Source organism: Eptesicus fuscus, chromosome 4 (genome assembly GCF_027574615.1).
Source record: "Eptesicus fuscus isolate TK198812 chromosome 4, DD_ASM_mEF_20220401, whole genome shotgun sequence".
NCBI classification, from domain to species: domain Eukaryota; kingdom Metazoa; phylum Chordata; class Mammalia; order Chiroptera; family Vespertilionidae; genus Eptesicus; species Eptesicus fuscus.
The window spans coordinates 7,026,741-7,050,403 of record NC_072476.1 but is presented as its reverse complement, the minus strand read 5'-3'; the positions used below and the strand labels follow the sequence as shown (position 1 = coordinate 7,050,403).

At 58.0% G+C, this 23,663-nt stretch overlaps 1 protein-coding gene across 3 annotated transcripts; it reads right to left on the bottom strand.

The window, feature by feature from the left end:
- Positions 1-575: 575 nt before the first annotated feature.
- Positions 576-22,163, bottom strand: STX1B (syntaxin 1B). Of its 3 annotated transcripts, XM_054714465.1 has the most exons (11): positions 22,134-22,163; positions 14,493-14,509; positions 13,414-13,477; positions 13,114-13,213; positions 12,960-13,034; positions 10,553-10,626; positions 9,926-10,034; positions 9,669-9,742; positions 7,436-7,573; positions 7,226-7,336; positions 6,887-6,967 (listed from the first exon to the last, which is right to left on the bottom strand). In XM_054714465.1, exons 1-11 carry the CDS (start codon positions 22,161-22,163, stop codon positions 6,887-6,889), a joined length of 873 nt encoding a protein of 290 aa, XP_054570440.1. The 3 variants fall into 3 exon arrangements, with proteins under 3 accessions (XP_054570439.1, XP_054570440.1, XP_008151022.1); XM_054714464.1 differs by lacking the exons at positions 6,887-6,967; positions 14,493-14,509 and adding an exon at positions 576-997 and having other exon boundaries at positions 13,414-13,488; XM_008152800.3 differs by lacking the exon at positions 14,493-14,509 and having other exon boundaries at positions 13,414-13,488.
- Positions 22,164-23,663: the final 1,500 nt, after the last annotated feature.

The following is a 23,663-nucleotide window of genomic DNA, read 5'->3' as shown; positions in this document are numbered from 1 at the left end:
ACAGGCTGGAACCGCCACCTAGAAATCCCCCAGCAAGGCCAGCCAGACCTGGCCAAGGTCAGGCCTCCCTTCCCAGAACCACAGCTGCGGCTGGGCTTCTCCCTCCTGGGAAATCCAGCAAGAGGCAAGGACTGACATCATGCAGGAGTGAGGTCACTCTGCCTATCCCATCCCTTCCCCCAGCCCCGCAGTGCCCATCCAGCAGGTTTTGGCTTTCCCGACCCCCTTCCCCAAGTTCTTTGCTGGAACCAGATGCCAGTGGAGCGCAGTGGCCACCAGGGGGGGCCCTGTGGCAAGAGTAGGAGAGGAGGGGTGGAGGCTGTTCCTGGAATGGCCAGGAGGGAGGAGCAAGCGGAAGGGGACAACCATTTATCGCTGGCCGGAAACGAGAGAAGACCAGCTCTGGTGGCTAGTTTGGGCACCCTGGGACTGTGGCTGCAGGTAGGCAGAGCTGATGTCTGAGGTCCCCTTCCCTAGCCCCAGCCCTGCCCACCTCCCTCTACCCTCCCTCCCGCCCTCCTTCCCTCCCGCCCTTCTTCCCTCCCTCCCCCACTGTTTTTATCCCAGAACCTCCCCTCCACCTCAAACACTGAGTCCTTCCTGCAAGCCCTGACCACATCTCAGTAACCAGTTAGCAGGGTCAGAGGGCAGGTAGCCTGGCTGCTGCACCCACTGGAACAGTTGTGGCCCCTGGTCACCGCTCCAGGCCACTAGGCTGGAGGCCCCTTCAAGGAACATCGGGTGGGCTGCTGGTGCTGGGCAGGTAGCACACCGCAGGCAACTCAGGTGAACCAGGGTCTCTCCCTAGCAGGACATGGCAGACTCTGCACAGGCCCAGAAGCTGGTATACCTGGTCACAGGTGGCTGTGGCTTCCTGGGGGAGCATGTGGTCCGAATGCTGCTGCAGCAGGAACCCCGGCTCCGTGAGCTGCGGATCTTTGACCTGCACCTGGGTCCCTGGCTGGAGGAGCTGAAGACAGGTGATCGTGGAGGGGAGCTGCGGGGAGGGCGTGGACCCCCTTCACTGGTGGAAAGGGTGATGCCTGTTTGTGTTCTCCAGTGCGCAGGAATGGGGTGAGTGAGTCACACTGGAAACATGTGGCTCCCAGGGGTGTAGGCTGAACCAAACAGCTGACGTGGGCTCAGCTCTGACATTGCCTCTGCCTGCCCCACTCCTACCAGGGCCAGTGCAGGTGACTGCCATCCAGGGGGATGTGACCCAGGCCCACGAGGTGGCAGCGGCTATGGCTGGAGCCCATGTGGTCATCCACACAGCCGGGCTGGTGGACGTGTTTGGGAGGGCCAGTCCTGAGACCATCCATGCGGTCAACGTGCAGGGTGAGATATTCCCCCACCGTTCTAATAATGCACTTAATACTGGCCCATGGCCTGATCTTGACTGTGTGTCCCTCCCCCCGCTCTGACCTTGACCTCTGTGATTCTCCTGCGTCAGTCAGTCCTGTGTGTACTCCTGTCCCTGTAATAGAAGGCCAGCCCTCGCCAACCTGTGTGGTTTTCCCTGGACCTGGGGGAGGAAGCCATATGCCTTCATCCCGATTTGGGATGGGAAGGGGAAAGATACAGAAAGGGAGGAAGGTTCAGTTTGGACACACACCCCGCCTCCCCAGGCACGAAGAATGTGATTGAGGCTTGTGTGCAGACTGGAACACAGTTCCTGGTCTACACGAGCAGCATGGAAGTTGTGGGGCCGAACATCAAAGGCCACCCCTTCTACAGGTGAGCTGGGGTCCCCCACAATACTTTAAGAGCCCATCTCCCCTCAGCATTAAGAGTCTTCTCTCTCCCCCTAGGGGCAATGAGGACACCCCATATGAAGCAGTACACAGACATCCCTATCCTTGCAGCAAGGCCCTAGCTGAGCAGCTGGTCCTGGAAGCCAACGGAAGGAAGGTGAGACGAGGAGATGCAGAGCCACGCCAGCGGGGCTTCTTTGTGTCCTGCCCTGGCACCTCCCTTCCCTTCCCAGCTGGAAGAGGGCAGGCCACTGGCTCCTAGGTCTTAGCCATGCCTACCTTTTGTTGCCAGGTCCGTGGGGGGCTGCCCTTGGTGACATGTGCTCTGCGTCCCACCGGCATCTATGGTGAAGGCCACCAGATCATGAGGGACATCTATCACCAGGGCCTGCGCCTGGGAGGCCGGCTCTTCCGGGCCATCCCAGCCTCTGTGGAGCACGGACGGGTCTATGTAGGTGAGGCCCGGGCTAGGCTAAGAACCTGCATGGTTCTGGAAGGGGTGCAGTGTGGAGCCTGCATAGAAAAGAACGGCCTGTGCATGGGCGAGGGCAGACTAGATGTGGGCCACAGGGAAACAGCATCCTTGCACGTTGGGAAGGCAGACGGAAAAGGCATAGGCTGAGGGAGAGGAGAGGGGCAGCATCTACATGGGCCCAAAGAGGAGGTGGCTTGTATGTGGGCTGGCCTGGGAGAGCAGCTACATGATCACAGGGACACTCAGGGGCACGTCCACCCCACTTCCCTCTGGCAGGCAACGTGGCCTGGATGCATGTGCTGGTGGCCCGGGAGCTACAGCGGCGAGCGGCGTTAATGGGTGGCCAGGTGTACTTCTGCTATGACAGGTCTCCCTACAAGAGCTACGAGGACTTCAACATGGAGTTCCTGGGCCCCTGCGGACTGCGGCTGGTGGGCACCCGCCCGCTGCTGCCCTACTGGCTCCTGATGCTGCTGGCCGCCCTCAACGCCCTGCTGCAGTGGCTGCTGCGGCCGCTCCTGCTCTATGCGCCCCTGCTCAACCCGTACACCTTGGCCATGGCCAACACCACCTTCACCGTCAGCACTGACAAGGCTCAACGCCATTTTGGCTACGAGCCCCTGTTCTCATGGGAGGAGAGCCGGACCCGCACCATTCGCTGGATGCGGACCACGGACAGTTCGGCCCAGTGACAACGGAGCTGGGCCTGGAGCCCAGCGTAGCACATCCACCCGGGCCTCGACAGAGGGGGAGGCTGCCCTCTAGGGCTGGAGGGTCTGCAGCCAGATCGGCTGTCCTGGAGCCCTCGGGTTAAACCATGAGCACCGAGTCCGCGGCCCGCCGCCTCTCCGTTCTGGGGCAGGATGTCTTCGCTCTCACCCAGGCCTGCGGTCTGGTTGGCGGGTTCTGATTTCCCTGATGTTCTCACTGCCTCCCATTGGCTTTGCAAGCAGGAAGCGAGGACAAGTTCCACAGGCCTCCTGCTGGCCTCCTGCCGCCCCAGCAGGACCCTCAGGCCTGGGCTCAGAATGAAGAGGCTTTCTGGCTCCTCCTACCACCTTTGTCCCTCAGGGAGGGTCACATCCCCATTATTTTAAAACATGTATCACCCTAAGGTTCTATCTTTTAATTCTCCTCAGTGAAAGCTGAGGAATCTGTATTTTCACTTCTTCCCACCCCTGTGCCCAAATGTAGTTCCTGCCATGTTGTGAGGTCTCTGCCTGAGGGTACCCCAGAAACTGTACCTGCCCGTGCCCTGGATTAAAACTCCTTTACATCTGTGTCCAGTGCCTGCCCAGCTCCCTGGCCTGCCTCCCCCGTGGGGCCCCTCCCCGCGGCGCCCGTCCCGTGTGGGGACAGAAGGAAGTGAGCACGCAGCACGCCCGCTGTTGGATTGGTTGCTATTTCTCCCGTTCCACGGGGCCCAACCCGGCCCAGGGTGGGGGTAGGGGGCTCTGGGGACAGGACATGCAGGGCTGGGGAGAGAGGGCAGAATTTTCCTGTGTTTTATCCATTTGCAACTTGGTCACCAATAGAGAGAAATGGGTCTCTGAGGGCTAACAGGAGAGGGTGGCCTGGCTCTGGGCCCCCAGCCAGGCCCCAAGAGTCCTGTCCCCTCTGGAGAGGCGAGGGAAAGAGCTCTAGAAACCAAAGGAGAAACAGAGGGGGCAGGGGCTCATGTCAGCAAACACAGCTACATCACGTGACACGCCAGCGACACGGAAACACACGCCAACGCACACGGCTGCACAGCGGGCAGGGGGCAGGTGGGGTGGAAGGGAGCCGGGGGCCACCATCTTGTCCTTTGCGGGGCGGGCTGGGGGGCAGGGTGAATGCATAGAACACATCATGTACACACGCTCAAGGCGTGGCATGAGCGTGCATCGACCCACAGGCACATGGGATGGACACGCGCAGTGTGCTTTGTGAGAGGCAGAGCTAGGGCTAAAGGGGAGAGGGAAAGGGAAGCAGTGAGCCCTGGCCAGGCCCGGGACCACCCCCGGGCACACATGGTTGTAGGTGTGGGAGGGTGGGCAGCACACACTCCTCCAAGACCACGTACAAGACACCACCCCAGACAACACTCCAGAACACATGGGACACAGCAGCCAACAAGCAAACACATCATATGAGGTTGGGACTTGGGGAAGCTGGGGCGCAGCAGACCTCGGGATCCTCTGGTCTGACGCTGAGATGGGCAGCTATGGGCCTAATACCACTCGAGGAGGCAGCTGCATGGCTCCAGCCTTCTGGTGGCCCCAAGGCTGTGCAAATTCAGGAAACACCTGGGCGGAAAGGGTGTCCTGGCTGGGCAACCGGAAGGAAAAAGGGAGGGGTGGGGGAAGTGCTGGGGTCTTCCCTGATGTCCCCAAACAAGTGAGAAGGGAGCGGGAGGGCTGCCGGCAGACACAGGGCCACTTCCTGTCCTGCAGAAGGGCATTCTGGGAATGCAGTCAGGGCCCCTCTTCAGGACAGCACACCTTGGGGCTTACACGTATTGGCCACACACAAGTAGAGCCCAAACAGCCAGGCGGGGAAGAGGGTATTGTGTCCCAGGTCACATCTGCTTTCTCTCTCTCTCTCTGTCTCTCTCTCTCTCTCTCGCTCTCTCTCTCTCTCTCTCTCTCTCACACACACACACACACACACACACACACACGCTTCACATAAAGTGGAACCCTGGGAAATGATCTGCACACAACCCTGAGTCCTTTACCCAGTGCACATGGATGCCCACCCCTAGGGCAGAGCACATTCCTGTACTTGTGTGTTCAATCCTGTACATGTGGGTCCCTGTTCCTCAGCCACGGAGTGCAGGGGGCTTCTAACATTATCCTTTGCTCGTGTACCTCCCATCAGCCACCAAACGCACGAAACCACCTGTGCATGAGTTGCCTACACGAGGGAGGAGCTAGCCCTTTCCTCACCATCAGAAACCCAGGCCGGTGCCCACCCTGGTTGGGGAGCAGTGATTGCAGACGTGTCGGCAAATGTGTCCAGGGGATGGATCCTGGGACTTAGCCCATCCTGAGTGGCTGCGGCCACACTGGCCACTCCAGTGCGCCTGCAACAAACAGCTCCCCAGACCAAGGTCCCTGAGACGGAGCCCAGAGCATCAGGTGGGGCGAGGGAGACAAATGCTCTGAGGTAAGTGTGCGGAAGGCAGGAGTGCTCTCTCCCTAGCTGTCCGGGGTCGCCCTCCACACCGGCCTCATCAGTAACGTTCTCACACTAGCCCTTCCAGGAGGCGTTCATGTGCAAATGGGGGCAGGCCTGTGTGGGCCCCATGCCCATGGTAGCATGCACGTGTGCTCCAGTGTGCTGCTGTGTGCCTGGGTGTGGTCACCTACACGAGGCCTCCTGAGCCTTGGCATGCGTGAGCACACGGTGTCCCAGCCCTCATGGGTGCAGGCCTGTCCTCTGGCAGGGACACGGAGGAAGAGAAGCGTCTGGGCTGTGTGTCAGGGGCTCTGACACCTGCCAGGGCGGGACGCCAGTTGCACAATGTTGATATTGCAGTGTGTGGCCGCTGCCAGATACTGGCAGCAGCTCCAGGGAGAGGGAGGGGCAAATCAACCTGCATAGACAAACCTGGATGGGGCACGAGACCTTAAAGAGAAACGTGTGCATATAGTCAACGGGACAGAAACACTGGAGAATGCTTCCGTGCAGTGCACACACATGCTCACACGGACCGTCCAAACAGCGTTGAAATACAGCTTCCGGTGCCCACCCGAGCGTGCCCAGTGCGCACCAGGGACGGCTCTGTCTGAGGGGACCTACAGCACTCAGGCAGATCCTGAGACACACACGTGTTTCTCACATCACCTGCTGGGGAAATGTATGTGGACATACAAGCCAAGCCAGGTTACTTATACGTGTATGCTTCCCGTTGGCTCAACTCCAAGGCTCACCACACACACACACACACACACACACACACACGCTCCCCAGGACCCATGCCTGGGGTGACTAAACCAGGAAGATCAGCTCCACATCTCTCTCCATGGGGTGCCTGCCATGGCCTGTGAACTGGGGCCTAGCTGGATCCTCTGGGAATGAGCATCTTACACTCACAGCCTGCCCCGTTTATAGCAGATGTGGGGGAGGGGTGTCAGTGGAAGAAGTGCTATTGCATTAGAGTCAAACACTCAAACACACAAGTCCATGTACACAGATTATGTGCCCACAGACCTGTGGACACACACACCTGTTCACAGAAGACAGAGCAGGGCTCGGTGGGCTGCTGTGTGATCCCGGCCACCGTCTACACGACAACCGAGCGAAGGCGAAAGCTAAGACAACACACAGACCGGTGGGGGCAAGAAGGGCGATGTGGTGCTTCTACACACATCTGTGCACGCACACACACACGCGGGGGTGTCCACTCGTCTCGAGCACGTGCCGGCGGCATGCATGTTGGTGTGCATGTGTAATCACGCCCGCTGCTATTTATGTGGGGGGGGAGGGTCCATGGTGCAGTGAGGTCCAGGGACTCCAGGGTCTGATGGCGGGAGGTGGGGGGGAGGGTAAGGGGAGGGCTGCCTGGGTCTGTCTTGGGGGTGAGCCTGGAGCAGGGGATGGAGTGAAAGGGGTAGTGGGGGTATTGCTCCCGATGTGGTGGGGGAAGGGTCTGGGGGAGATAGGGGTGGTGGGCCTACAAGCCCAGCGTCCCCCCAATGGATGACGCCAAGACCACCCCCAGCACCACACAGCAAATGATGATCATGATTTTCTTCTGCAGGCAGAAAGGGCAATGGGACAGGAGGAGGAGAGAGGGGCGGTTTCAGAGAAAGAGAAACAGACAGAAAGATGGGGGGAGGGTGTGAGGGAAAAGAAGAGGGGAGAGAAAACAGAAAAACGAAGAGGTCAGAGCCAGAGATAAGGCCTTTCAGGGAATTTCATCACTTGCCTCAGCCCTGGCCAGAGCCCCGCCCCGCCCCGCCCGCCAGCTCCAGCCCACCTGCCCCACAGGCCCTCCCCCGCCCCGGCTCACCCTCCGGGCCTTGCTCTGATATCTCACGGCTTTCTTCGTGTCAGACACAGCTCGCTCCACATAGTCCACGGAATGTTCCACGTTGTATTCAATTCGGTCAATCATCTCGCCCTGCAGAGGGGGTGTGCACGGGGAGGCGTGGGCTGGGCTGGAGGAGGAAACGGGGAGCTGGGGCGGCTTCCAGATGGCGGAGCGAGGGCAGAGCAGTACCTGGCTTTCCACGAGCATGGCCATGTCCACAAACATGTCGTGCAGCTCGCGGATGCTGGTTTCCAGTTTGATGATCTCGTTGTGCCTCGTCTCGATCTCATTCAGCGCCTGCTTCGTCATCTGGGAGTCCATTTTGATCTAGGGCGATGGGGAGGGGGGCTGCTGAAGACCACCCTTCACTCCCATTAGAGCTCAGAGCTGCAGCCAGAGCACCTGGGTCCAACCCTAGCTGTCACTCACTAGCTGCAACCCTGGGCAAATGATCTAACCTCTCTGGGCCTCAGTCTCCCCACCTAGAAAACTCACTGCAAATTATTGGATAATAATAGTGCCCACCTCATGGTCGCTGTGGAGATGAAATGAGTTAATATGTGTACATTGATCAGAATAGTGCCTGGCATACAGGAAGCACCGAAGACAAGTTTGTTAAATTACAGGAAATAACATTGTCCCCAGCCTCCACCTTAGCCCAGAAGCCCTGGGAAGGGAGACAGAGGTCCAAGGCCCCACCAGTATTTGGGCCCCTGTCTGGTCAAAGGAAGATAGAGAAATGGAAGAAGACACAGCAGAGAGAAAGGGGTGGGGTGGGGTGGGGAGGAGGAGAGAGAGAGAGAGAGAGAGAATAGCAAGCAGAGAAGGAGGCCCAGATGAGAAGGCAGGGTGCCCACAAGTCCCCTGGAGAACATGACATGAGACGAGGGAGAAATAAATGAGTGCACTGAAGCCTCAAGAGTCGGTGGGAGAGAGACTCCAACCCAGAATTAGATACACCTCCTCCCCACAGATGCCTGGCCTGAGCCAGGCCGCTCACTCCTCAGAGCATTCATTGTTTAGACCACATCAAGCCACTCCTCTGCTCTAAAACCTGCCAGGGCTCCCCCTATCCAGAGGGTACACACCTTTATCTTTTAAAAATAATATTTTTTTATTGATTTCAGAGAGGAAGGGAGAGGGAGAGAGAAACATCAATGATGAGAGAATCATTGATCAGGCTGCCTCCTGCACACCTCCTACTGGGGATCGAGCCCGAAACCGGGGCATATGCCCTTGACCGGAATCGAACCCAGGACCCTTCAGTCTGCAGGCGGATGCTCTATCCACCGAGCCAAACCGGCCAGGGCCACACCTTTATCTTAGCGGTCAAGGCTCAGGCTCCTTTTCTACCCTCATCTCCTGCTATCCAACAGGAGCCAAAATCATCCGATGGCTGTTTGGCAAGTGGTCCACTCTCCCTGTCTTTGCCCAGTCTGTGCCTTTGTCTATAGTGTCCTTTGCCCATCTCCCCGTCCACACGCTCCTTGTCTCTTAAGGCTCAGCTCAATGCCACGTCCCAGGAAGCCTCCCCTGGCTGTGGAAGTCAGCTACCACGGCGCCTGTCTGAGCCTTGCACAGCCACCCTGCATGGGCTGGTTAACTGGCAGGGGTCAGCTCTGCCTTCTTAGAACCACTCACCAGCTTCACCCCGTCCTCAGACAAACAGCCTAGCAGAGCTGTGTGGAGAGCTCCAGGCTAGTGGCCCACAATCAATTTGCTCAAAGCTAATTTAACAAAGGCCAATTATCTAAGGGACAATATGCTAGAAAGTCCCTGAACATACTGTAACCTGGTCTAGACCTTAAGGAGAGCCATTCCACCGCCAGAAGCATAAATAGACAGAACTGGCAGGCCAGGGTAAAACTTAAAAGAGAAAGAAGAACTGCAGCTGGGGGAAGCCCATCCATTCACATACAAGATGACAAGGCAGGACAGTGTGCAAAACGAAAACAGGGTTTTTTAAAAATTTCAAAAGGTAGGCACATTAGTCATTGGGTGAAACAGCCTGCGTCAGTAGGGCGTTCTGTATCTTAGTACCGAAGAGTCCAGATCAGCACCCCCATGTGGATTCCAGTGCTGGCTCTGCCCCCAGCTGTGTGACCTCAGCGAGTTACTTAACCTCTTTGGGCACCGTTTCCTCCCCCGTGAAGTGTGGCTCCCTCAGAGGGCTGTGGTGAGGGTGCAACGAGGTTAGCAGGTAAATGTGAATGTGTAAAGTGCTTAAAACAGTGCCTGGCACACTACTGTTGGTCCTTTTTATGGGGTGCCTCCCTGTTCTGCTCCATGGAATTCCCCAGTTCCAGTTCCCGGCCTTCCGAGGCCAGTTATTGCAGGTGGACTTAGGACCTTCCCTTTAACCTAAGCTTGGGGCGGAGATGCAGCTGCTTTCCAAAACAGACCAACCCCCGCCCGCGCTCACATCGTCAGTGAAGATGGCCAACTTCCCGCTCTCCAGCATGTCTTCCAGTTCTTCGTTGGTTGTGGTCCTTCCGGCTGTGGGGAGGAAGGACTCCATGCTCAGGGTTGGGCCAGCCTGCGCTGAGGTGGTGGCATGGGGCAGGGACCGGGGACACCACCCTTCCATGGGGCTCTCGGCCAGGCGCCCCTCCACCGAGAGGAAGGGCCTGGGAGGAGGCTTGGGCAGGCCTGGGGCGTCGGGAGGGGAGGCACACGCACTGATCTCCAGCTGCCGCTGGATCCTGTCCTTGCAGCGGTCCCGGTACTTGGACTGGGTCGCGTTATATTCGGTCATTACTTCCACGAACTTCCGGGAGAGTGTAGAATGCTGGGGTGGGGGCACACACATGAGGAGGCAGGGAGCAGAGACCAAGGGGGAGCCGTTAGTGCACACGTGGAGTGAGAGGAGGGGTGATCACGCCCCATCCCAATGCCTCACAAGAGCACGGTCCCCTTCCGCTTGTCTCCCCATCTTACGCCCAAACCAGCGGCGGCCGGGGCCTGGGCATTAGGACGTGACCGGTACCCGCCCCGCTGTAACCCCGCTCCCGCTGTAACCCCGTCCATAGGCCCCTCCCTCCGCTGTAACCCCGCCCACCGCTGTAACCCCGTCCATAGGCCCCTCCCTCCGCTGTAACCCCGCCCCGCCGTAACCCCGCCCCGCTGTAACCCCGCCCACCGGTCCCTCCCTCCGCTGTAACCCGCCCATAGGCCCCTCCCTCCGCTGTAACCCTGCCCCGCTGTAGCCCCGCCCATCGGCCCCGCCCTCCACCGTAGCCCCGCCCCCACAGCATGGCCCCTCCCCGGCTCCATCCCGGACACGCCCCCGCCTGGCCCGCCTCCCACCTGAGTCTTGCGGATGCGCAGGTCCGCGGAGGAACGGTTCAGCCCCTCCTCCTGCTCGATGCTTTGCTCGATCGCTGCGGGAGAGAGGATGCAGTGACGGGCCGCAGACCCGGGGCGTGTGGGGCGGGGGTCCGGGACGGAGGAAGGGCCGACACCCCGAGGCAGGCCCCAGGCCTGTGAAGAGATGTCACACCCGTGGCGAAGGCAGACAGTAAAGGTTCCATGGTGAGGGGCAGGAGGCCGAAAAGTAAAGGGACAGACGTTTGAGGGGGTCAGGAAGGCAGCGGGGAGGGAGGCCGAGGGCCGGTGAGTAACCAGACGGAAGGGCACTGTTGGCTCCGTCGTTGGCCTGGGTCTTGGGAAGTCCCATAGCTGAAACCACGGCCCATTCCCACGGGGGAGCGGGGCCCAGGCCCCTGGGACGGCCCTGGGGGCAGGGAACTCCGCTCGCCATTCTCGGGAAGGGCCCGGAGCCCACCCTGGGGTTTTCCGTGGAAGGCGAGCACTTCCAGGTGGGTCAGAGGCCACCATTTCCTTGGCAAATTCTACGTGAGTGGATGGACGTTCCATAGAGAAAATAGCGTTCCCCCTGCCCTACAAGGTAGCCCTGTCCCGGAATTCCCACTTCTAAAGGATTCTGGAAAAGCACACAGATTAACTGGGGTTTCCTGCACTCCTGACACTTATTCAGATTTTCTAAAACAGAGCTTGTAGTAAGGTGTCCTGTGCTGGGAGAGGGGGCGGGGATGAGTCACCACCAGGCCCTCTCAGACCTGGAAGGGCCTCCTGCTGGCAGCAGGGACCTATGGGGCTGGATGGCACCCCGACTCCCTGCCAGCAACGCGGGGCAGTGACCGAGGGGCAACTTAGGCCCAGCTGCTGCAGGAAAGGCACCCACACACCCCAGGGATGTCAGAATCTCTGGTCCAGACTCGGATCCTATTGTCAGACGGGACTGGAGCCCCGCCCTGGGCGAAGGGGTCCTTTACTTCACAGTCTCACTGACTTCTTACGAAAATCCTGGGAGGTCAGTGACACCAATCCACTTTCAGACCAGAAACTGAGGTCTGAGTGGGTAAAACAACTCCAAGTCACACACAAAACCTGAGCTCGTGCCACCACACAGCTGGAGGAGGATGGAGAAGAGGGTCTGGAAGGTCAGCTTCTAGAAGCTTCTGCCACTTTTCCTAGTCTCTTGATCTTTTCCTGAACCCCTAAACCATGGAGCCCTCCTCATGGTCCAACAGAGAGACATGTAAGGTCAGAGCTTGATGAGCCCAAGGAAATCACTGAGCCCAGGGATTTCTAAGCTGGGTTCCATGGAACCCTGATTTTGAGAAGGAACTTGACTGGAGTGTTCCGGCCCCAGTTCAGCCAGAACAGCCTGATTTTTATGTGCTGTATATATTGGGGTTCTTTATAAAATTTCATTTGGAAAGAAAAGATTTTGCTACCAAAAAAAAGCCAGCTTTGAAATTGCTTCCATTTTTCTTGCTGAGGGCAGGGTCTTGTCCAAATGAGGGAGGATGTAAGCGGGGCTCCCTCTGCCTGGAGCTGTACTTCATGTGCTCCCAGTTTAGGTCATTTTCCTTTCCAGCACACGCTCCTGAGTGCAAACGGTTTGTTTTTACAGATCAGCACTAGCTAACGCATGGCCTCCTGTCGAGCCCGGGAGGGCATCAAGTCTCCGTCCTCATCTCCCCGGACCAAGGTCACAGCACGCAGGCCCAGGCATCTGGCATGGTTCCTTTTCCCCAAAGCCCAGCATGTGGCTCGGACGGAGTAGGTGCTTGGCAAATGTTTCCTGCCGCTGGATTACCACGAGCATACAAGGTAGCATCAGGGTAACACTGCCATTACCCTGGCACCGGCAGACAAGGAGGTTCCCAACCCACAATGCCTTGGGGGAAGGTGGTTATTACCAGCACCCAAGTCCTTAAATTAGAGCGAATACGTGAGCATTTGGCAAGTCCCTCCTGAAAGCCTGCCAGCCCCTGATGTCAGCCACACCGTCCAATCTGTCCTGAGCCGAGGGTACCAATTCAGAAGCATTTGCTGAACCCACCTACTGGGTGCTGAGGACTGTGCCTGGCACCTGTTCTGGGGAAATGAGGCCTTAGTGAAACTAAAGCCATTTGGGAGGCTATATTCTTCTGATGGACCTTCATGCTGATGGAATCAGCAGAGCTCACATACAATCTGGCCAGCCCGCCCCCTCTCCCTCATTTCCCTGTCGTGTCTCTATCTTCAAAGAATCTGGAGCAAGGAGGGAAACTGGGGCTGTGTGCTTTCTACTGGGTGAGAACCTGGCTCCTAGAAGTGTGTAGGCACTCCTGAGAGAAAGGCCTGTCTGGTCGCTGGAAGGCAGAGCTCTTTTTCTCCTTAGTCAGGGGATTGCAATCCTCACCTTTCAATTTGGACCGAACCTTGTTGGCCGTCTTCTTGATGTCTGCAGTGAGGTCCTCCAGCTCCTGTTTGGTCTCTGAGGAGGGGGCCAGGGTGAGTGAGAAGTCTGGGTGGACCCCAGCCCCAGCCCCCGGCCACTCCGCAGCAGCACTCACTCTCATCCGGGTTGGGGGCGGCCAGGATGGCGCTGTGCTGTTTCTTCACTTGCTCCACATCCTCCGACAGCTTCTCAATGCAGCCCCGGATCTCTTCCACCTGGGGCGGCAAATTGGCGATGCCCCGCCAAGTGTTCAGGCCAGACAGGGCATCCACAGGGCTCACTCCGGGTTCAGGGGAATGGGCCAGACCCCGAGGGACTGGTAAAAGGCCAAGGGGTGTAGGACTAGAGAGTGGGGAGGGGGGAGTTGTTGGCTGGGGGCCAGGTTCTGGGTCTGGAGTATTGGAGACTCGGTTACCTGTTCAAAGAACTCATCCATGAAGTGATCCCGATCCACATGGACCACCTCCTCCTCATCGTCACTGTCTTTCGCCTGCGAGACAAGGAAAGGTGGACACCATGAGCAGCCCCGCCCCGTCCTCCTGCCAGCTCGAGGCTCAGAGCGGGAGTGTTCGGAGGGGCCGTAGGCAGGTGCGGGCCAGCCCCAGGCGTCAGGATGAACACTGGCTATGGGTGCACAGCAAACCCGAGGCCAGGTGGCTGATGGGGAATTAGCAAAAGGCGCCTCTCAGGGGTGGATGTGGCCCTGGGAATGCAGTCCCCCTCGAGGCAGGTGGCCACAGGACACCTGCTGTTAGCCAACCAGGACAGAAGTATTTCAATCTGTAACAACCAGCTAATGCCAGCCTGCAGGCACTGGCTCTGGGCGCTGAGAAGGGGTCTGGAATGGAGTCCCAGGAGCCTGACCCTCTCCACCATCCCTCAGCCTCTGGGGCCAGGCCTCCCTTTGCTCCCCTCTTCTTCCCGTCCTGCATCCCCCTCTTCCAGCCACGTCCCCTATACAAGGTCAATTCACTGCCAGCAAGCAGTCAGGCCCGGTGAGGGCTGGAGGTGACACAGCAGTACCCCCCCTCCCTTCTGTGTCTTCCTCCTCCTGCCCACCGCACCCCCTCAGCTTGCTCGGCCCCCGCTGCCCCGCCGACTCCCCGACTCTCCTGGGTGAGTTCACTTGCTTTCATCCAGCCTCTTCCAACTTCACACCCACCTACTCTCACTGGCTTGGATTTCCTAGTTGCAACCTGCAGCTGCTCAGCCCTCCACCCGCAGGGCTCAGAGACACAAAGGGATTCACACACCCACACCTCCACCGAGAGCCAGTGACACACACAAGGCGCAGACAGACCCACTGACACCCACACGGAGACACACTAACGTGCTGACGTTCACCCACACGCAGACCCACAGCAGAGCTGCATGCAGCTACGTGTGGACACCACGGGTCCCCCGCGCCCCGGGGCATTCGGGAGGCCCTCTGAGCCTGGTATTCGTTCGGAGCTGGGAAAGGGAGAGGGGCAGGGAGGCTCACCGGTGCTACACTCCTGACTCAAGATTCTCTGCGTGGGGCAGAAGTCAGGACAAAAGCTGAGCCCTCCAAGCTTAATTCCTGGAGCCCGAATCAGCCCCACTGGAAACTTAGAGTTCACCCTGAGTCCCAGCAAGACCCTAACCACCACTCAGATCTAAGTCCAGAGCCTGCATGAAGTCAAGGCAGGATCCAAAAAGTGTCTGCCTGGCAGGGCCGGGGGATCTAGAGAGAAGGGCTCACATGGAACCTCACAGGGTCCAAGCAGATCGCAGACAGAGCCTGGCAGAACCAGACGGCTCAGACCGAACCAGACTCGGCACAGACAGATGCCAGACAGCGCAGATCGAACCTAGACAGCCAGATGGGACCTAGATGCAATCTAGACAGCCCGGTGAACGCGGGATCGCAGAGCCCGATAGCACCGAAGGAACCGCCAGCCCAGAGAAGACCCGGCCGGACTCCGGAAACGCCAGGAATTCTCCGCAGACGACCCCACACCCCGTCAGAAGGTGTGTGCACTTACATTTAATTTCCAGAGAACCCCTAAGTCCCCCAGGAGAGGGAGGCTCCTCCACCTCTGCCCACAGCCGCCCCAGGAGAAGGGTGGCACCAGGTAGGCCTTCGGACTCTGATGGGGCTTCTCAAGCCCGCACCTGCCCGGGACCGCCCCCTTAGACCTTGGCCCTTCGAGACTTGGGGATGCTTGGCTCATCTCTGAAGCCCCCCCAGCCTCCCATGCTGCCCTGTCCTCAAAACGCCAGCTGCCCCATGAGGACTCCTTCCCCTGGCACCACAAGCCAGGCCTCTGCCCCTTCTCTGCCTCCAGGCACTCGACTTGGCCCAGCTGCCCTCAGGTCATGAGGCCTCACCTTCCGGTTCTCTGTCTCTTTCCCTTCCACTGCTGACTTAGACTTCCTGAAGTCTAATTCCTGTCCCTCCTATTGTTCCCAGAGCCAGTTCCTTAGCTTCTGCCCTGAGGCACGCTACCTGCCTATCCCTGTCCTTGAGACAGGAAAAGAGACAGAGGACCCAAGGATGACCTATTTGGTGTAATAATTACAGAGCTGAGCGCTAACGATCCGCTACAGTTCACAAACAAACACTTCTGCATCCATAATCCCTTGATCCTCACCGCTGTAGCCCTGCTGAGAAAGGAAGAACAAATACCACTGTCCCCATTTCACAGATGAGGGAGCAGGAGGTCAGAGGGGATAAAGGGAAGTGGTGCCCAGGCTGAAAGGAGTGGGGAAACGGTAGGCATCTAAGACAGGCCTCCCCCAAACCCCTCCACAGCTGGAGACTCCTGCAGCCCCCACCCCGTCAGCCACCTCCTTCCAGCACCTCTGCCCCCAGCTATCTCCCTCTCAAGGTCCAATCTGGGGGAGGCTCTGTGCCCTGAGGTCCTGGCAAAATGTTATCATTGAATAGCACCTTTGCACAGACCTTACCATCTTGTTATCTCATTTAATCTTCATTAAAACTCTATGAGGACCATTGACCAACGTTATAATCATGGCAAACATTTACACAGCATGTTATGGCTACCATTCTATGCCCTCTGCATATATTTACCCATTTGATTATATTTTAAAAAATGTGTTTCATTGATTTTTGAGAGAGGGGGGAGAGAGAGAGAAATATCGACGTGAGAGAGAAACATCAAGCGGCTATATATGCACCCTGACTGGGCGCTAACCTGCAGCCTAGGTAGGTGCCCTGACCAGGAATCAAACCTGCCACCTTCCAGTGCACGGGCAACGCTCCAGCCAACCGAGCTACACTGGCCAGGGCTCTCCTAATTCTTGCACATACCCCCCGAGATAGGCATTCTAGCTCCCTTTTGTAGATGGGGAAACTGAGACAGAGAGAGGCTAAGGAATTTGCCCAAGTCCGTAGCTAGAAGGCCACATGACTTCTCCCCTCTGAGCCTCAGCCTCTGCATTTGCTGGGCGGCAATCACGTCCACCCCAAATGGTGGCAGGAGGGCAATGAAACCAGGCGGGGAAATGCCCCACGCTGCCAGAGAGAAGATGAATGCCGAGTGGGGGCGGCTATTACCCCTTCCCCTCCCACGTTACAGGTGACGAAACAGGCTCAGAGAAGTTGCCTACCTGTCTAAGGCTTCGCAGCAAATAAGGCCAGAGGTGGGGCCTGAACTGCCCGGTGCTAAATCCCAGGCTCTTTCCCCTCCATCCTTCCCTTCCTACCTGGCCTCAGAGAGTCCGTTCGCTGTGTCCTCACTCCCGCTGAACTCCCGTGGCCAGGACAGAAAAGCATCAGAGGTGCCTGGCGGCAGGGAGAGCTCCCACAAGGAGCGTTCTCCCCTCCCCACTCGCTGTGTGACCCTAGGAGAACCCCGCCCGCTCTGGGCCCGGTTCGGCTGTGAGATGGTGGGCTGAGCCCCTGCTCTGGGGTGTACGTGTTTAATGATGAGCACGGCCTCCACTCCTGGAAGCTGGCCTGAAAGAGAGAGGCTGCGGGCACATGAGACTACCTTGGAACAGAGGGTCAAATGCGACTGAGCCTCTTCACTGGACAATTCAAGCCTCTGTTTCCTCATGAGCAAAATGGAGGTAAGAATTGCCTGCATCTAGCCCTGCTGGTGTGGCTCAGTTGGTTGGAGCATTGTCCCGTGCAGCTAAAGGTCACTGGTTCGATTCCCAGTCAGGGCACATACCCAGGTTGTGGGTTTGATTCCCAGTTGGGATCCGTGTGGGAGGCAACCAACTGATGTTTTTCTCTCTTTCTCCTCTCTAAAATCAATTTTTAAAAATCATGTCCTTGCCCTAGCTGGTGTTGCTCAGTGGTTCGAGTGTCAGCCCCTGAACTGAAGGGTCTTGGATTTGCTTCCTGGTCAAAGGCACATACCTGGGTTGTGGGCTCAGTCCAACGTGCAGGAGGCAGCCAATCAATGATTCCCTCTCATCATTGATGTTTCTATCTCTCTCTTTCTCTCCCTTCCTCTCTGAAATCAGTAAAACATATATTTAAAATCAATCAATTAACTAAAATTTTATTGAAAGAAAAAAAAAAAGAATTAGCCCCGGCCAATGTGGCTCAGTTGACCTACAAACCAGGAGGTCACGGTTCAATTCCCAGTCGGGCATATGCCTGAGTTGCGGCTCAATCCCCAGTGGGGGGCGTGCAGGAGGCAGCCAATCCATGATTCTCATCATTGATGTTTTCTCTCTCTCTTTCCCTTCCTCTAAGAAATCAATAAAAATATATATTTTTAAAAAGAATAATATATATCTAACACAACACACATGTACTGATTACCAGGCGCAGGCCCTGTTACAAGTGCTTTGAATTTCTTGTTTAATCCTTACAGCCACTCCATGAAGTAGATACTATCCATATTCCCATTTGACAGATGAGGAAACTGAGGCATGGGAGGTTAAATAACTTGCCCAAGATTATACAGCTGATGGGTGCTGATAGGGCGATGCCTAGACTTGAAGCCAGACACTTTGCTCTTTACGGCTCGACAACCCCTCAAGCGCTTGAGGACGGAAGGAGAGAAGAGATCCTGGGCCCCTAGGAGCTGCCTGGGGAACAGGGGTGATCAGATCAGACCCAAGCCTCTAGCTGCGGTCCTCCCATTGGACACCAAGGGCCCTGTGTGCGTGTCAGCAGCAGGGGACAACAGACAGGTGGGCAGATGGAAGGAGGAGAGGGACAATGTGAGCCAGCAAGTCACTGCCCAAAGCGACCGATGCTGAGAGGGTGACTAAAACAGAGGTGGGAAGAGACTGGAATCGGGTGACAGAAAAGTCACAGAGTGTGTGTGTGTGAACACACAGGGGCCCATGTACGCACACACGTGCTCACGCGCGCTCCTCAGGGGTGCAAGCATCGCTTGATCTAGAGGCAGCAGCGTGTCCCCCCTGTATCCCCCCTTCTGCCCATCTGTGCCCCGACCTGGGCCTCTCCTCCTACCAGCATCTAGGCTAGCCCTCCCACCCGCCTCTCTCCTCTGCCTTCCCTGCCTTCCCACTTCCTCCCTTCCGCATCCTCCCTCTGCCCACTGAGCCCCTCATTCACCTGCCCAGGATGGACTGGCACGACCTGGGCCGAGTTCGCTCCCAGGCGCCTGAGAACATGGTGAACAAGACGGGAAGAAGGTCCTGCCCCAAGGAGCTGACGTGCCAGTGGAGGGAGACAGACAGTGAAAAACGATCAGGACAGTGTCGGCTGTGCCGAGAGCAGGAGAGAGAGAAACCAGGGACGTGACGGAGAGACATGAGCCAGGGGCGGCTTGACGCAGGACGGCCAGGGAGGCCTTTTGGGGGGTTGACCCTTGAGCCAATCCTGAAGGAGTCACCTGTGCCAAACCTGGGGAGCAGAACTCACGGCAGAGGGAGGCATTAAAAACAGAGGGACCGGCACTCTGGCCGCGGGAACAACAAGTGCAAAGGTCCCCAGAAGCAGGGGGAGCTCGCTGTTTGAAGCGCAGGAACACGCCGCGTGCAGCTGGTGGCCCGGCCATCACCCCGGCTCTCCTGGTCTCTGTCCCTCCGTACACACGGGCTTCTCTCCTGTTCCTCCAGGTCTGCCGTTCTAAGGCGCCTGCTGTGCCCGTCCGCACCTGCGCGCTGCACGGGGGACTCGGGCCGGCCCCCATTCCCACGAGGCCTGAGTCAAGCCCCCTCAGCGCAGGCCTCGCCGTCCTCCATTTCCCAGTCTCCCCGTTTCCTCTGTCTCCGGCCTTCCCATTCCCCAGCCCACGCGTCTCCTAGTGCCTTCTCTCTCCCACCAGCCTTCTTCTCTGCCTCCCTTGCTCTCCCTCCTCTCCTCTTGAGCCCCATCCCGGGCCCCAGTTTCTGGATCTTGGGACACCAATCCAGCTGATTAACCCCGATTGCAGCCTCCATTCCAGCCAAGCACCTCCTAGCTCCCGACCAAAGGGGTTTGGTACACTGGAGGCAGAAAATCCTGGTTTGACCCTGGCTCTGCCATTAACCGCTGTGTGACCTTGAGCAAGTCAGGTTACCTGTGTGGTCCTCAATTCACTCTCAAATAAATTAGGGTCACATCCTGCCCATCTCAAGGGTTCAAGAGAAACAAACAAGTCAGCTGTGGAATAACAAACCTTCATAGAGTCCTGCTGGGCACCAGGCCTTCTTCTGGGTACTTTTGCACAGTAACTAATCTCAACCCTTAGGATAACCCTGCAAATTGTCAAATACTCGGATTTCACACATGAAAAAAATGACTATCAGAGAGGTTAAGCAACTTACCCAAGGTCACACAGGAAGTAGCAAAGCCAGGATTTGAACTCAAACAGTCTGACTCCCAAACCTGTGCCCTCAACTGCTAAGTGATAAACCTATCTGACAACCCCCTGGGGACTCTAAAGCACTGGTGGAAAGACAATCACCTGCTGGGCTGACGTCCCCTCCCACCACTGCCCCATCCCTCTCAGCGCTTAGAGAGCCCTTTCCCAGGCCTCCCACGCCCTGCTCAGTTTCTCCTGCTTCCCAGCCTCCTTGCTCTTCACTCTGGCAGGGAGACCCTCAGCACTCCTTGCATCTGGCAGCTTCTTTCCTCTCCACCCACCCCCTCCCAAATCTCCAGTTTCCCAGAGCTATGACTAACACCAGAGCCATCAGCAGGCACCCAGCCCTCCAGCCCGCCAGCCCTCCATACCACTTCCCTCCTCTTCCACCTCGCTGCCCCCAGTAGCCCGAGCAGACAGATTCCTCACCCCTGGGCAGGGTCCCCCGACCCACTCAGATGAAGACTCCCAACCCCTGCCTCCTCCTCCATCCCTTTCTCCCTCCCCCTCTCTCTAATTCCACCCTCACCCCACTCCACGTTCCATTCCTCTGGATTTTGGAGTCACGGAGAGTCTTGGCAGCAGGGGCTCTGGGTTCAAGTCCAAACTCCTCACTTGCTAGCTGTGTGACCTTGGGCGAGTTAGGTAACCACTCTGGGCTTTAGTTTCCTCAGCTATAAAATGAGGGAGTCTCTCAGTCTGCCTCCCTGCCCAGGAGGCGGGTGAGGGTCTAAAAAATTATGGATGGCAATGACTTCCCGAGAGAAGGGTGGTTTAGAGCCCCGATGGAGCCAGCCTGCCTGGCCGCCTTTTATTAGCTACGTGACTTCGGTTAAGTTACTTAACCTCTCTGGGCCTCAGTTTCCTTATCTTTAAAATGGGCTAACACTAGTTCCAGCCTCCTAGAGTCGCTGTGACAATCACAACGAGTTAATATGTATAAAAAACTTAGAACGGGGTCTGGCACATAAGTGTTGGTTATTTTTTATTACTGTTATTTTCCTGATGCCTATTCGGTAAGTTTAATAAAGAAATAAACCTCACATTCCCTGCCCTGACCACCAATTCCTGCTTCCTTCCCACTCGCCAACCCAGCTCTCCCCAGAGACAGCACTCACGGGCCTCGGAGCCCCTTCCTCTCGTCTTAGTGACCTGGTTCCCCACCCCCAAATCCAGGGGGGCTCTCCAAAGAGTTTTTATCCCCCACCTCCACCCCACACACTTGCTTGGTGACCTTGGGCAAGTCCCTGCCCATCTCCGAACCCGTTTCCCTGACCTGTCGAATGGAGTGAACCAGCTGGGGCTAGTGCTTTAAGAACGTAACACCACAAGACCGGAGCCCACAGCAGGGTGTCAGCTCTGCCTCCTGGAGCCCCGGTCATTTCTCCGAATCCCCCAGCCTCCTCCCCACCAGACACCATTCCCATCAAGCTCCCGCTCCCAGCCCCTCCAAACGCTCCCAGCCCCTCCAAACGCAGCCTTCACGCAGACACCAGTCCCCCAAGCACAACTCCCTGCCGGGCCAGCTCCGGAGCCTGGCCTCTCAGGCCTGCAGACCGGGCCACGGCGGACCGGGCCCACGGCGGACCGGGCCCACGGCAGACCGGGCCCACGGCAGACCGGGCCCACGGCAGACCGGGCCACGGCGGACCAGGCCACGGCGGCCTGCCAGCTGTTCAGCGGCAGTTCCCCCGCAGAGCACAGTCCATGTCAGACAACCCAATTCCACGGCCCTGTGCCTGGAGCCTCCTCCCCTTCTCCTCTGCATCCCCACCTCCAACCTCTGGGTCACCCCATCTCAGGCCCTGGCCCTCTGGCTGTCTCCTGAGGCAGCCCCTTCCCTCCTGGGTCTGAGGTGCCCCTTCCCATGGAGAGCAGCACACACGTGCGCGCACACACACTCACACTCGCACTTCATTCACTGCCAGGTGTTGGCATCTCAGTCCCAACCTGTGTCCTTCCCCAGAGCCTCCCCCATGTCCGGTCCTGAGCTCAGCCTGGCCCACTAACAGCCCATCCTTCTGACCCCGAAAATCTGCTGCTGGGGCTGACAGCACCCTCCGGTTCCTTCCTGACACTCACTCTTTCCCACCCCCAGAGCGGACCCAGGGCCCTCCTGGGAGGTGGGGTGTCCGAGGCCCGTGAGACCTCTCCTGCCCCTTGTGTCTTACCGGCTTCCAACACCTTCCAGCCACTGTCCCCAAAATGCAGGTTCACTGGGGAACATCAGGTGCCTCCAGAAATTGTGGTGCCCCTGCCACCAACCGCCAGTCTCATCATTTGCCCCCACAACCCAGCACCTGCCCCACTCCACCCCCACGCGCTCCCCAAATATTGGGGTCCCTCCCCCCATTTTCCCCACCCCCAAGCTCACACTCCGCAGCTCCTGAGTCCGATCCTTCATCCTGCGACGGCTCCTCCTCCTCCTCCTCGTCCTCCCGCCTCGGCTGCTGCTCCTACCTTCAGGCTCGGTGCTGGAGGCAGGGGTCTGGGGGTACAGGGGGAGCAGCAGAGCCGCTGGGGGAGGCGCCGCAGGCGGGGGCGGGACCGGGGGCGGCGGGCGGAGGGCCGAGCAGGGGCAAGGGCCTGGACCGGCTCGGCTCTGCCGGGGCTGCGGTGGCGATGCGGCTGCGGCACAGGCTGGGATGGAGGGATGCGGGAGCCGAGGCGCGGGGGAGGGGGGCGGAGGGAGGTGAGGAGCACGGGAGGGAGGGGGGAACCGGGAGGGGGCGGGGAGCAGGGGGCATGCGCAGCACCCGGGTCTGGGGGCGCCTGGGGGTTGTAGTCCGGGGGAGGGGGACCCAGGAAGCGGAGACCCGGAGAGTCCTAGGGGAGGGGTGGGGGGAGCAGAGCTGGGAGCCGGAGAGATGCGGAGAGGACGGAGGAGGTGCAGGAGGCTGGGGATGCTGGGGGCGGGGCGGGGCGGGGGTGGGACAGCAGCGAGAAGGGGTAAGAGAATGAAAATCCGGGGAGCGGCGCTGTGAATCCCTGACAGCAGGCGCCGGGGGTAGATTTTATGTTTTGTGTCTGGGAGTATGTGTGAGCCTGTGCACGACCACCTCTGTGTGTGAGTGTGTGTGTGTGTGTGTGTGTGTGTGTGTGTGTGTGTGTGTGTGTGAGTGTGTGTGTGTGTGTGTGTGTGTGTGTGAGTGTGTGTGTGTGTGTGTGTGAGTGTGTGTGTGTGTGTGTGTGTGTGTGTGAGTGTGTGTGTGTGTGTGTGTGTGTGTGTGTGTGTGTGTGTGTGTGTGTGTGTGAGTGTGTGTGTGTGTGTGTGTGTGTGTGTGTGTGTGTGTGTGTGTGTGTGAGTGTGTGTGTGTGTGAGTGTGTGTGTGTGAGTGTGTGTGTGAGTGTGTGTGTGTGAGTGTGTGTGTGTGAGTGTGAGTGTGTGTGTGTGTGTGAGTGTGTGAGTGTGTGTGTGTGTGTGTGTGAGTGTGTGTGTGTGTGAGTGTGTGTGTGTGAGTGTGTGTGTGTGTGTGAGTGTGTGAGTGTGTGTGTGTGAGTGTGTGTGTGAGTGTGTGTGTGTGTGTGTGTGAGTGTGTGTGTGTGAGTGTGTGTGTGTGAGTGTGTGTGTGTGTGAGAGTGTGTGTGTGTGTGTGTGTGTGTGAGTGTGTGTGTGTGTGTGAGTGTGTGTGTGAGTGTGAGTGTGTGTGTGTGAGTGTGTGTGAGTGTGTGGCCCTGCAGGAGACTCTCTGGACACTAGAAATAGCAAGCCTGACCCTCTAGGTGGCTTTTGTGATGTGAGGAATCAGCCGAGCCCAGCTGAGAAGGACAAGGGGCATCATCTTTTTGCACAGCCTTTCCCACTGGAAGCCTGAGTCCCTGGGCAGCAGGGAGTCTCAGAGCTCTGCTTGTCTACCTCCAGGGACAGGATGCTCACTACCTAACCAGACCTCCTGGCCTATCT

What these genes read in the sequence shown, in the direction of transcription:
- STX1B (XM_054714464.1), bottom strand. Translation starts at nt 22,163, where the DNA reads ATGAAGGATCGGACTCAGGAGCTGCGGAGT. An exon ending in GGACTCAGGAGCTGCGGAGT is followed by an intron (nt 13,489 to 22,133) that starts GTGAGCTTGGGG and finishes CTTGTCTCGCAG; the next exon opens with GCGAAAGACAGTGACGATGA. An exon ending in CCAGCGGCAGCTGGAGATCA is followed by an intron (nt 9,743 to 9,925) that starts GTGCGTGTGCCT and finishes TCCTCCCCACAG; the next exon opens with CCGGAAGGACCACAACCAAC.